The sequence below is a fragment of the Adiantum capillus-veneris genome, chromosome 1, assembly GCF_014529385.1.
Source record: "Adiantum capillus-veneris isolate H3 chromosome 1, ASM1452938v2, whole genome shotgun sequence".
Classification (NCBI taxonomy): domain Eukaryota; kingdom Viridiplantae; phylum Streptophyta; class Polypodiopsida; order Polypodiales; family Pteridaceae; genus Adiantum; species Adiantum capillus-veneris.
Window position 1 is genome coordinate 132,370,321 of NC_140931.1, and position 12,469 is coordinate 132,382,789.

General features: G+C 42.9%; 1 protein-coding gene across 18 annotated transcripts in view; it reads left to right on the forward strand.

Annotated features, from left to right (window-relative positions):
- Positions 1 to 3,540: 3,540 nt before the first annotated feature.
- Positions 3,541 to 12,469, forward strand: part of LOC147465581 (uncharacterized) — a 54,492-nt gene continuing 45,563 nt past the window's right edge. For 10 of the 18 annotated variants that reach the window (XR_015189263.1, XM_086520629.1, XM_086520631.1 and 7 more), the window contains exons 1-2: positions 3,965 to 4,005; positions 4,964 to 5,129. Coding sequence is in view for 17 of the 18 variants with exons in the window: in XM_086520629.1 (XP_086376755.1) it covers positions 3,980 to 4,005; positions 4,964 to 5,129 (192 nt within the window). In the remaining variant the exon portion in view is untranslated. Of the gene's footprint in view, positions 3,777 to 3,952; positions 4,006 to 4,963; positions 5,130 to 12,469 lie in introns of those variants that run through there. The other 8 variants (XM_086520657.1, XM_086520707.1, XM_086520680.1 and 5 more) reach the window with 7 other exon arrangements.

The following is a 12,469-nucleotide window of genomic DNA, read 5'->3' on the forward strand; positions in this document are numbered from 1 at the left end:
CATTAGAATAGATTCCTAATGAGAATTACAAGAGTGCTTGGGTGGAGAGAGCAACAAAAATCATAACACCTAGTTAGATAGCATGAACAATACTTTCAAAAGAGAGAGAAATTAAGCTATTGACAATAGTTGAGGACCGGATTTACATGGAGCCGGTCCCCCCTCCAAAAGGCTTTGTATTATGGTTTCTCCCATCAAGAGAGACATTGTACAATACAATTCTTTGTGTTCCTTCAAGACTAGCTAGTGCAATGAAGATGAAAGCTTCATGCACTAAGCAAAACATTAGCAAACACAACATCAATTATCCGTGGTCTTAGACCCAAGACCTCACACACCTTCAAAGATGGTGAGAGCTAGCAGGGTATGAGAGTAGATTGAGAGGAAGTAGGAGTACTCTTACGAGAAAGATGTACATCTCCTCACATAATCACTCATATTAGCATAGCTTAGCTTAGTAATTAGCATGGTAGAGGAGATGAGCATGCATTGAAGCTTGGCTCTTGGTTGGATTTGCATCACAAAGCCAAGAGTTGTTGGTGTAGGCCTCCCTTCTCACAAGCTTGGAGTAGGTGGTAAGCTTTCCATTAAAGCTTGAGAAGGAGAGAGAGTCTTATTTTCTTCACACATGAGATTGTGTGAGTGTGTGTGTGATAATGCCTTGCAAAAATCAGCCCCCTCTCTCTCTTGGGCGAGCCCTCTTGCTATTTGCTCTTGCTATCCTCTCATTGGACCTCCCTAGGGCTAGCCAATGACAATTAAGCATCATAAGTGATAGCCTTCTGACATGTGTCCCCCTTTCCCCTTTTGTGAGAGCTTTAGGTAATTTAATAATTCAACTAAACTCTCATTGGACCCTTTGCCTCCTGGCCAATAGGAATCAGGCAAGCCATTGGGTTGCTGAATGCTCATTGGACCCCTTGGGAGACTGTCCAATAGTCTTCTAGAGGACTTAATTCTCATTGGTTCTTTTATTAAGTGTTTTTAAATTAATTAAACTAGATGTACTCTACCCTAATTCTCATTGGTCCACCTCCAAGGCCACCAATAGGAATTGGGTACACCTTGTGGGCATCTGGGCTAGGGAGCTGACATGTGTCCCTCATTCCCTTTGTGTAAAGGGAGCTTGTGTGTGTGTGTGTGTGTGTGTGTGTGACTTTCTCTCTCATCTCCTACTCCCAAGGCTCGCCCCCTCCTATGTAGGAATTTGTAAAGAATTTTTGGGTCACACACAAAGCATCCAATTCCCCCCATGGTTGACCTTTGGACACAACGTTTGAATTTTGGAACCTTAGCATTTTGGAAGTCTTAATGGACTGAACCTTAGGGTCTTTTTAGCCCATTGTTGCACATGGCTCTTTTGCAGATGGCCCCCCCTTTGGATCCCTATTTTCCCTCCTTTGGATCCCTATTGTGACCGGTCTGCTAGCTTAACCAATATTCTAGCTTTTTCTCCCTTGGCACTTCCCCATATTAAATGATCAGTTTAATCATTTAGGAGAATTAGATATTGATTATTATGACAAGTGTGGTTGATGAGTGACTCTCGAAGCTCCAAAATTGTGGTGATGAGAGTCGCAATGGAGAGCCCACATTGTGGTTGGGAGAGGAAAGTGTGTAGGTCTAAGTCATGGCTAAAAATGTGAGGGAAGAAAGTTTGGATGTGACCAAAAGTTGAGCACTCTAGTAGTGTGTGGTACTCAGACTCTCGAACTTGCAGTGAGCATAATGTGCACAATCGATTTGACTCTTCTCCATTGCCCCAATGCCCTGTCTCCCATCGAAGGGAGTGGGAGCTAAGTTGAATGGCTGCGATAGTGCGTATCGCTGGCAAGGGGATAGGCTCAAGCATGTAAGTATAGTTTTTCCTTTCAGCGAAGAACATGGTTTTTGTAGTTGGGGGCAATATAGATGGTGTAATGTATGAAGTGTGACCCACCGGATTCCTCCCAAGCTGTAATACATTGGCGTTGTAAAAAGCTTCATTCACTTGCGAGTCAAGTCAGGCATCATGTAGCAAGTAGGATGCATTGCTAGAGATTGCTACACAAACAACCCATGTCCTCACTATGGAAGGGGAAATGACCCAAAATTCAGATGCTATTACAAGGAAAAGAAGAAGAACATCCAAGGCACTGAACAAGGTGAATATAGAAGAAGAAGAACAACCATGTGTATGCATTTGGTAATGATGTTTTGTAGAGGAAATATGACACTTTCAACTCTTTGCCACCATCAGAATTATATTGTTGGGATATGCCTTGTCATAATGGGATGGTGCTATTATGTTAGCCTATTTTTGGAGTTCTTATTGTGTTATTAGCTAGTCTACTCGAAGGAGCGAGTAATAAACGTTACCCTTTGCTTATATACCCCATGTGTATCCCCCTCCTTCCCCCCTGCGTGCCCCCCCTCTCTCTCTTTGTGCAGATCAAGAATTGTATATCTGTTGCATATAGTCTTGTATTCAGAGCCGCTAGTAATAGAGCTTCATCATCCCTCTATCCATCATGGTTGCCACTCATTGTACACCCCATATCACCACTTTATCACTTAGCTTTAGACACACTCTTTAGTTTCACTTAATATTTCCTTTTTTTTTTTTGGAGATGATAGAGGATACACCACATATGCACATCAATTTGTCTCATAGGCCAAGTTGAGCCTTTCGAAGACGCTAATAAAATCTCTCTCTCTCTCTCTCTCTCTCTCTCTCTCTCGTGTCTCTCCATTTTTTGGACTGCATAAGGCCCTACGAAAGGGTTGCCTTTTGAGTGCAATTGCGGACCATTGGATAAAGCGTGCTGATTAGTGCTACATGGCAACAAACTTTCTTTTTACCATTTCTTAAAGGCTTTTGTGAGAGGCTGTTGACATTTGTTTACCTCTCTTTAAAAAGGGGCATTAAGTAGTCCGTCACACACAATCTTTCTCATCCTCTTTCATCTTGTTTGTGCTCAATTTCTTAGAATGCTTCGAAGTGTTTTGTTAGTCATTAGTTCTTATGCTTTTGAAATATATTGTAATTTCAATAATTCATTGTTACACGTGTTTTAAAACTACATATTATTCCATTGTAACAACAAACATTTTTAATGTTTGTTTACTGTTTTCTCTCTTACTCTTATTTTTAAATTCTTGTTGATTGTCTGAGGCCCCTGTCACACTGGGCCGCCTGCCCCAACATGGATTTTTTGGGTGGGCGCCCAGTTTCAATCACATTGGGATTTAGCCTAAAAGATGTCATCCGGATTCAACCAACCCCCGTAGGCCAGGTGGTAGACCATCCGCCTCTCGCGTCGATTGTCAGAGCTCAGTGCCCACGGCGTGCATTCGTGCGCTCCCTTTTGAGGGTTGTCCATCACTTTCGAAAGTGTGCCGGGTTGGTGAGGCCGGCCATCTAACAAAGCCTCTAGACCAAAACTACTTTTTGGCGGACGAATGAGGAGGCGCCACATTTGATTGTCCGCGCATTGGGTGCCCCAGTGTGACAGGGGCCTGATATAGGCCATAGTGAACTTGTCTTGTCTTCTCTTCGTCTTCTTAATCTGGAGGTGACTTAACACATGCCACCCTGATCTACAAGATTGGATCGACGGTCACGCAGCGCCTAGAACGGTTAAAGAAAGAACTGAGTCAAACAAGAGTAGAACAGATAGAGCCACGGCCATAGCTTTCTTCAGCGAAGAAGGAGGTTGCCATGTCTCACTTTGGGCGATCGGGTCCTCCGGACATTCGCGACACATACTCCCTCCTCGTCCTCAACATCAGTTTCAGTAAGTGCACATACTATTCGAGAAGGAACTTTGTGATAAAGAGAGCGCACTTTAGAGAGTGCATTGTGTCATCATCAACCTTTTATTATTTGCAAGTGTCTTTGGACATCCATTTTGAGCAATGGCTTCCGAAGTACAGTTCCTCCTGAAAAATAGGTGTTTTCCTTGCCTGGCAGACAACTACCTCAGCCTCAAAACTTCTAATGGAAACAGCCTTTATAATGGTTGGGTAAGAACCCTAAAGTCTGTGGCGAAACTGCAAAAGAATCAGCATTGTCTGTATGGAAGTTTAATCTATTATGAATCTAAGCATAGCAATGAGGTAAGATCCATGGATGTCAGAACTTTATGAGTGGTAGGCAGTGGGTGTTATAACTCGTGGTAGGCTGTGGATGGTGGTTGACTTCATCAATGATGTGGAATTTTAGTTGTAGACCTCATTTATAGAGCTCGAAGATCTTGTTGGAGATTCATTCATCATCAAGATTAGTGTAGTCAAGAAGTTCTGGGCGTGCATCATTATGAGCAAACCATTGCAATGCTGATTGTCTTAAAGTTTGGCATAGTTATGAGCAAACCGTTACGATGCTGATTGTCTTAAAGTTTGGCAAATTGACATTGGGATATAGTTTTTTCGGGGGGAGAAGTGTTATCGCGAGGTAATAATGGACATATTTTCATGTGGAGAATCAGAAGCAGGCCAATTCTAAGTATGTAAATGGTTGGGAAATCTGCAAGATTCATACAGCTTGTTGCTCCTTATTGTCTGAACATAGAATTTAGTTGATATCTTTTAGCTTGTTTGAATTGTTCTATTCACACGATGATAAATTAGAGTACAATGAATGCTTAAGAGGATGCACGTCTAAAATAACTTCTTATGCTTATAGAATGATTCATTGGGAGTGCTTTCAAGTTTCCTTTACTAGAATTTCACCTGCTTTTGTTAGCAAAGACCATGCTACTTTTTTAAATTGAGTGAATTCGTGAAGGAAAATTGTGCCATTTGTGACACACAATTGGATTAGTCAAGAGTCTTGGAAGCATTACAATATTGCATTTCTGTAGTGATAGAAATTTAGAGTGAGCTTGCTTGTGTCCTCCTTGTTATCTCATTCAAGTGGGGAGGAGTTTTCATTTTCTAGGGATAACTGTAGCAACTTCATGAAACGGTTGTGTACTTGAAGGTTCAAATGCGTTGCAACGCTAAGGATGCGTAACTTGGAAAATCAGAGGCAGTTCATGCAAGGCAAGATGTCACAAATGGGAGCGGAGCCCACACGAATAATCAACAAGCTTCTTTCAACTAAAATAGTCAAGGGAGAAGATCGACACAGTATTTGGGACCCGAAGGTGAGATGGGTCTCCCCCCTTAAAGAGAATCTTTGTGACAGGCTTGGGCACCCCAAGTCGAGAATCCGACACGACACACGAGAGAATCACTTAAAATATTTCACAACTTTAAAATCATAGTTCAATTTGGTCGACACGGCCCGGCGTAGATCGGTGCCCAGAGAGATTGGCCCCAAAGACTGGCGCCCCTTTTGGTATTTCTTTTATATTAATGCTTGATCAAAGTACAACTCCCACGGGTTCTCGACTCTCAAACTCTGTGTCTAGATGCTATATGGAGTGAGGCCCTTGGGTCCTATTTATTCTTACAAGGGATGCGAAAAGCAGAGCCCCAAAAGCAGTTAAACTCTATAGCAATGAGTCCTAAAAGTAATAATCTCAAAAGCAACTGGCTCCAAAAGTTGCCATACAAAGCACCAGCGCAATTTGCGGCAGCCCTGCAACGTCAAGAGCCAACGTGAAATACGGAAATCCGTAGAATCTGCCACGTCAGCTTGTTTGTACAGCTCTCTGCCACGTCATCAAGTCTGCACTATCCTCTGCTATGTAAGCATTTCTGTCTGGTGGTCATGCCACGTCATCATTTTGTGACATACCCCCCTCTTGAAAGAATTGTAATCGCCCTCGATTACGCCTGCAAAATCAAACATAAGTCATAAACCAGTTTAGTAGACATTGACTCTAAGTACCGATGCACTAGACGACACAAATTAGCACTTGTACAAAGACGAGTCACATTACACCACATCACATGACATATCAAATCAATCACAGAAAAATTCATTCCAAATCTCAGACCATGATTGCGAGCAACGTATTTAGTAATCGCATCTAGATCCATCCCGGACCTCACTGATGTCGAAGTAATTAAATCCTTATTGGGATCATGTCTATAGAGATTTTCAAGACCGAAATGCTGGAGTCATTCCGTCAGTTATTCCACTCAAGCACTGTCGTGTGCGAGTAATCATTTTTGGGATCCCATTTCGAAGTACTTCTTTCATAAAGTCATCCAGCGGAATACTGTCAGCACATCAATATCCCCGAAGTCCAGAGGGGAAAATCAGTGACTTTATTCCATCCAGGTAATTTGTGACAACTGAGCGGAGTAACTCCCCTCTTGTGCAGTCCCACATGCACTAGATTCAACTCGCTGACTTTTGGGAACTCTTGGAATAGCCAAAGCTAGACCAAAAGCGTCGAGGTAAAGTTCTAAATCTGAGGAGTATCTGCTAGGTCCTTCTCCTTCATTCATTCCGGCAGTCAATGCCGGATGGTTCTCAACTAAGAATCACCGTTCACTTTACCTTTTCTCTTTCCTTTCCACTATCTGTTCCTGAACGAGTATCTACGTTCATTCGGGAGCTGTCACTGCTCCAAAATCATCATTTCATTCTTAACCCTATTATCTGTTCACAAATAGGAGGTACTTCCATACAACATTAGTTTCATACTTAAATCAAGATCATCTTCCAAAATGTCCTATTTTATAAATTCACAAAGCAAAACAATGCTAGTTCATCCATAATTTTTTTTAAAAAATCTGTTTTGGAACGAGTATCTCCTCGTCCCGTTGTCCTTTCAATCTGTCAGTCATCTTTATTCTTGTGCCCCTTTTTGGGGCACCGTGCGGCAATATGTCCTTGTTCTCCAGATTCAAAACATTTTCTTGCTTTGAAATATTCCTCTCGTTGTTCTTCTGTCAGCCTCTGTTCCTCTTCCAATCGAGATCGTGTATCTCTTTGTCATATGTCTTTGTTCTGACTTGTCGAAGGTTCATCTGGTGGGTAAGTCAAGTTACCCGAATGCATAGCGAATCCCCGCTTAGCATGTCCCATCAATTGTTGAATGGACTTTGACTTCTTCTCCAGATAGTACTCTTGAATTTCTTTAGGAAGTCTAGAATAAAACCTCTCACTCTGCTCCTTAAAACTAATCTTCTTGAAAGAAGAGGCCGGAAAGGAAAGCATCCCAAAAATTTTCACAGTAAGTGTAACAAACTCGGACACTCCAAGTCAAGATTCTACCGCGACACAGCAGAGATTCACTTCAAAAACAATTCCCAAAAGACGACATGGACTGGCGTGGCCAAGAGGTATTGGCCCCAAAGATTGGCGCCCCTTTCGGTATTTCTTTTTATATTAATCTGTGTGCAAAGTACAAGAGAGTCCGCAGGTACTCTCTTAGACTCTGCGTCCAGATGCTCTAAGGGGTGAGTCCCAAAGGACTTATTTATTCTTACAAGGGATGCCCAAAAGCAGAGCCCCAAAATCAGTTAAGTTTCAAAAGCAAAGTTTCCAAAAGCAAATGATCTTCCAAAACAGCCAGCATAATTTTTGAAAATCCGTACGTACTGCCATGTCAGGCAAATTAGTGCGTTTTGCAAAAATCTGCCACGTTAGCAGTCAGCGCAAATTGCGGAGGTTTGCCACGTCAACCTATTGGCGCATAATACTACTCAGCCCTTTAGTATCCCTGAAACCCAAAGGGGACATCAATGACTCTATTCAAAAATGGGGGTAATCCGTTGACAAAGAAGCGGAGTGACTCCCCTCTTGTGCAAACCCGCTGCAATAGATTCACTCTCGCTGAAATCGGGGTTCTATCGGAGTAGACTATGCTAAACCGAATGCTTCAAGGATCCCGTTTGATCGTTTTCTTGACTGGAATAAAGTGAGCTTGCTTGCTAAATCTGTCCACCATGGTCCAAATTGCATCATTTCCAGTCCGAGTCCTTGCGAGATCCATAATAAAATCCATGGCAATACACTCCCAGGGTTGATCAGGCACAAACAAAGGTTGGAGTAACCCAGGCGTCTTATGCTGATCGTACTTTACCTTTTGGCAAACTAAACATTCTTTGACATATTGATCAATGTCTGCTCTAAGGCTTGGCAAAAGAAATACCTTGCCAATGCTAAAGTGGTAGGGAGAATTCCCTGATGACTTGCACAAGGTGAAGCATGTGCTTCTTCCATGATTTTGTTCCTCAATGGTTCCGCTAGGCAAATTGCTTGGTGGTGATAGAGGTAACCTTCCGGAATGGAATAGGGATATTCATATTCTTCGTTCTGTAACTTACTCCAAATGGAGGACAACTTTGGGTCGTTTGGATTCTGGAAGTGATTCCAAGTTGTTGGTGATATACAAAAGTAAATGCATTAATCCTAGGCCGTCTAGACAATGGTCTACATCCACATTCTTACTCCCAGTTGTGTGAAGGATGTGGAAGTGAAACATGGACAAAAAGTTAGCCCATCTTATCTGCTTTTCAGGTAATGTCCGTTGCGTAAGGAAATATCGCAAACTTTGATGACCGGTTTTGATCACAAAATTTGTTGCTAGAAGATAATGCTTCCAGGTAGACAAGACATGAATCACAGCCATAAGTTCCTTCTTGAGATCGAGGCATGCAATTCTGCATACTTTAGTCTATCAAAGGCACCTTGTTGTCTCGATCCCTATTTGAAAGGGATCTTCTTCCTTGTTAGGTCATGGAGTGGTCCTGCTACTTGAGCAAAGCCTTCGATAAACCTCTGATAATAGGAACACAATCCCAAAAAGCTACGTACATCATCGTAGTGGGATTTGGCTAATCTTGTACGACCTGACTCACTTGGTTGTGTGAGACTATATGGTCGAGATAGTGTATCCCAGTGAGAAAGAACTCACCCTTCTTTGCATTCACATGCAACTCATGCTTTCGCGATTCTTGAAACACTATGTCCAAGTGCTTCCAATGTTCTTCTGCGGTCTTCGAAAAGACGAGTGTCACAAACTGATGACGTGGCATGCTAATAAGTGTCCCAACTTATGGGCACCTGTCGACAGGGCCCTGGGGACACCATGATAATTAAAAAGTGGCGAGCGGCTGGCTGTGCGGATTTTCGAATATCGCGTTGAACTCCTGACGTGGTTGGCCTTACGGATTTTCGGAAAATGCACTGCTGTGCTGACATGGCAGGTTGTACGGAATTCAGTCTTTTGCGCTGGCTGCTTTTGAGAGCCAAGTTCTTTTGATTTTGAAAGCTTTTCATGCTTTGCTTTGCCCATGGCCAAGGGCCTTAAAAAAAAGTCCCTTGGGCTCTCTCGAGCTCAGCGTGCGTTGAGCGCTGTTGACGAGCCAGTGAGCAGAGGAGTCCCAAGGGCAATTGTACTCTGCTTAAGCATCAATATGAAAATAAATACCGAAAGGGGCGCCAGTCTTTGAGGCCAATATCTCTAGGCACGGCACTACACCGGGCCGTGTCAACTCTATTGAAATGTGAATTAAGTGTGAAGTATTTTAAAGTTATTCTCTCTCGTGTGTGGTGCTAAATTCCATACTTGGGGTGTCCAAGTTTGTTACAATGCCATCAAAGAATACTCTTGTAAAACCCTACCCGACTCCGAAAACAAAGAAATACTCCTGTGAAAGCTCGGTGTGGGTTGAAAATTCGATCCATCATTCGATTGAATTTGGCAGGAGCCTTGGTCAAGCCTGTTGGAATTAGGGTTGCAGAGAAACGCACAACTTGGAGAAGACGAAGAAAGCTCTAGGCACACAATAGAGAGTGTGTTACTTAGTGTGCGATGGAAAGATAGATAGCCCTAGAGAGATGGGCGTATATACAATGCTCGGGGGAAAAAACCTCCTAAAGAGGGAAAAAATGCCCGGGCGGTCCTAGTGTGTTCACACACATCACTACCACATGTATATGGTAACAAACCCCCCCTGGAGTGATGCGGTGAATGAGAGCTGCACATGAGTAAAGGAAAGTGCCATGCCCTGAGGACATGATCAGTCCACAAAGGGGAGTAAGCCCAAAGCTTTGCGGAAAGCTTCAAGCTTCTCACGACACAATGCCTTTCTGAAAAGATCTACAAGGTTGTCCTGTGTTGGAACATAAGCCAAGCTGATCACTCTTGCTGAGAGCCTCTCCCTGACATAGTGGTAATGCACCTCAATGTGCTTTGTGCGAGCATGAAAAACTTGGTTCCTCGCAATTGCCAATGCGCTCTGATTGTCAGTGTAGATAGTGCTGGCAGTGTCGTGTCCAACACCCAAATCAGCCATAAGGCGTCTGAGCCATATACACTCAACCATAGCCCTGTACTCAGCCTCACAACTCGAAGTGGCCACAGTAGGTTGCTTCTTGCTCAACCATGATATACATGAACTGCCAAGCATGAAACAAAAACCACTTGTGGACACTCGCGTGTCAAAACAACCAGCCCAATCTGAGTCTGAAAAAGCATGTAAGTCTGGCGGCAATGATCCCCCCTTGGGATAAAACAAGCCAAGATGTAAAGTGCCATTAAGGTAGCGGAAAATCCTCTTGACAACCTGCCAATGCTTAGACCCTGGGCTATGCATAAATCTGCTAACCTGTGAGACTGCAAACTGAATATCTGGCCTCGTGTTGCATACATAAATGAGACAGCCAACAACAGTTTGGTAAAGAGTGACATTAGCAGGATTGCCAGCATCATGTAGACTCAACTTCAAACGTGTTTTCATGGGAGTGGCAATAGGTTTGCAATCCTCAAGTCCAAACTTGCATAGCAATGTCTCTATGTAACTTTTCTGACACAAGGCAAGACCACCATCACACTGCTCAAATTGTATACCCAAGTAATGATGCAACAGTCCCAAATCTTTCATCTTGAAAGTGGCATTCAAATCAGCCTTAAATTCAGCAATATGACTCTCATTTGGTCTAGTGATCAGCAAATCATCGACATAAAGAACCACAATGAGAAGTACATCACTCTCACGCTTTAGATACAATGTGCGTTCTGTTGGACTATTACGAAAGCCTCGTTTGACCAAATGAGTGTCAACTTTCTCATACCAAGCACGAGGAGATTGCTTCAACCCATACAAAGCCTTCTTACATGTGCACACTTTGTCCTCTTGTCCTTTTATGACAAAACCGCGAGGCTGCGTTACATAAACTTCCTCAAATATGTCCCCATTCAAGAAAGCAGTAACAATGTCTGATTGATGTACATCCCAACCAAAATGAGATGCCAATGCACATAGAAAACGCACAGTAGTCATACGACAAGTGGGAGCAAAAGTCTCTTCATAATCAATGCCTTTTTGCTGTGCATAACCCTTTGCAACAAGTCGAGCCTTATGGCGATCGATCTCACCATCCGGCTTGCGTTTCAACTTGTAAACCCACTTCGTACCAATGGCCTTTTTGCCAGGAGGCAAATCACATAAAGTCCATGTGTCATTTTCTATAAGTGCATCATATTCTGATTGCATGGCAGCCATCCAATTTTCTGAATTCTGTGCTTCATCAAAAGACATAGGCTCGTCAACATCATGTAAGCTAGACACAGCCAAAGCATAACAATCTGATGCATAAGATGCATGGCGAGAGCCTGAACGAGTACGGCTAGACAAAGGTGCATCCAATTTACTGTCACGCAAAGTGTGCACCAGCCATTTTGGCATACCTCTAGCCTGCTCATTTTCAGCCCTTTCCTCATTAAGTACATCATGTACATCTGCATCAGTAATAGGCTGATCTATAACATTTTGAGAAACCCCCATAGGCTGCACATTTGCCTCATTGGAACTTACATTCGTATTTCCACCACTGAAAAGAGGCAACAAAATGTCATAAATGTCATGTGAGCTTACATTACTGTCTTTAGTACATGACAGCAAGGGCTGAACATAATCTTCCACAAACACTACATCCTGTGAAACGAGAATACGTTTTGTTTGCGGATGATACAACCTGTAACCTTTGCTTTCAGCACTATAACCAACAAAAATACATTTGAGAGCCTTATCATCCAATTTTCTGCATTGTGTTTGTGGCACCAAAGCATATGCCAAACAGCCAAAAACACGCATGTGCTCAATAGAAGGCTTTCTATCATGCCATGCTTCATATAGAGTAATAGACTGCAAAGCTTTCGTAAGACACCTGTTAAGTACATAAGTGGCACACATGATGGCCACAAGCCAAAAAGAATGCGGCAAAGCTTGACTTTTGACCATACATTGTGCCATTTCCGTAAGTGGACCTGTTCTTCCTCTCAGCAACACCATTTTGCTGAGGTGTATAAGGCACTGTACATTGGTGTTTTATCCCTCGACTAGCCAGAAATGCATTAAATTCATGAGACATATACTTCCCCCCTCGATCGGAACGGAGGGTGCCCATAGTACATTTCGAGACATTTTCAGCCATAGCCAGAAATTGTTTGAAGCACATAAAAACTTCGGACTTCGCTTTAAGTGGAAATACCCATGCATGCCTGGAGTAATCATCAATGAAAGTCACGAAGTAAAGGTAAGGACGGAGTTTGCATGGGCCCACAAACATCACTATGCA